Source organism: Rhagoletis pomonella, unplaced genomic scaffold (assembly GCF_013731165.1).
Source record: "Rhagoletis pomonella isolate Grant_MI unplaced genomic scaffold, Rhpom_1.0 Rhpom_scaffold_00005, whole genome shotgun sequence".
In the NCBI taxonomy this organism is placed as follows: domain Eukaryota; kingdom Metazoa; phylum Arthropoda; class Insecta; order Diptera; family Tephritidae; genus Rhagoletis; species Rhagoletis pomonella.
In genome coordinates this window covers 32111827-32112969 of record NW_023458559.1, presented here as the reverse complement: position 1 = coordinate 32112969, position 1143 = coordinate 32111827, and the positions used below count along the sequence as shown (strand labels likewise).

General features: G+C 34.6%; 1 protein-coding gene across 1 annotated transcript in view; it reads right to left on the bottom strand.

Moving 5' to 3' along the window:
• Window positions 1–535: 535 nt before the first annotated feature.
• LOC118739859 overlaps window positions 536–1143 on the bottom strand; it is a gene marked incomplete in the record, with an annotated part of 1315 nt that continues 707 nt past the window's right edge. Inside the window, 1 exon segment of the mRNA XM_036471354.1 lies at window positions 536–1143. Within this exon segment, the coding sequence (XP_036327247.1) occupies window positions 607–1143 (537 nt within the window).

Here is a 1143-nt window from a genome sequence, read left to right as displayed (position 1 = left end):
TAGAGACTAACAAATATTTTAGCACTGGGAAATTTGCCTGATCAACCTGTTTGTGACTTTGACTTTGAAAAAATAAAGTCTATAAAAAAGATACTATTAAGCATTTCTTGAGACTTTCGTGGAAAATTGGTTCGAAAAGTTTGTTACGATTTGTTGTTTGTTAAATACTGTTTGCTGTAGTCTACCCGATCACATAAAATAATAAACTTGTTTCGTAAATAGTTCCATCATTCATTGGTACGCTGCAGTGCTTTTTCACCCTGGTCAAAAGCAGTTAGCAAAATTCAGCCATGACTGTGTAGAAAGGAGTGAATCGACAATCCAGTCTTATGATATAAAAATTTAAATATAGACGTAACATAGAGCATTTTAGTTTCTAAGTATTAAAGTAATAAAAAAACTAGCTTGTGCCCGCTTCGGCGCACAGCGTTTTATTTGGGGGAAAAGAGACAAAATAAAATTCTAAAGATTAAAATATATATTTTTTTTTACAAAAATGATAGAAATCATATGCTAATCAATAAAAAGGCATGTTTTTTTAATCAACTACTTATTTAGCCGTATTTTAATTAATTATTATGCGGTATTGCGGTAATGTATTTCACTTCACTCTTCATAGTTGAAAGTACCATTTGCTTTAACCCTTAATATATGATCTATATTAGAAGCGCTTAATCTATTATGCTTATCCGATAAAATATAATCCACAGCAGATGACAAAGATCCAATACTGACTTCTGTGCATGGTATAGCTAGTATTATGCGTGCTATATCCGCCAGAGTATTATGTTGATAATACCAAAAATCGATTATATTCGAACTAAGTGGTAACCTGGGTTGTCGTTCGTACATGGCAATATCGGTTTCTAAATAGGAGTGTGGTGTTGATGATGAATCGGTATCTAAATATTGTAAAAACTCGCAGAAGGACTTGGCCGTAGCAGAAGTGCCACTGTTGCTCGTAGACGGCTGCTCTTCTACAGCAAGCTCTACCAGAAAACTTTCATTAGCTTCAGAGTTAGTCGATTCACCTTTCAAGGAACCCATACGATTATGTAGCGTAGTTATGTATTGTTTAGCGCGCGTTTTTTGCGTAGTATCCAAGCAAACGCGTATGCGAGGATCTAAAAATACCGCCGCATT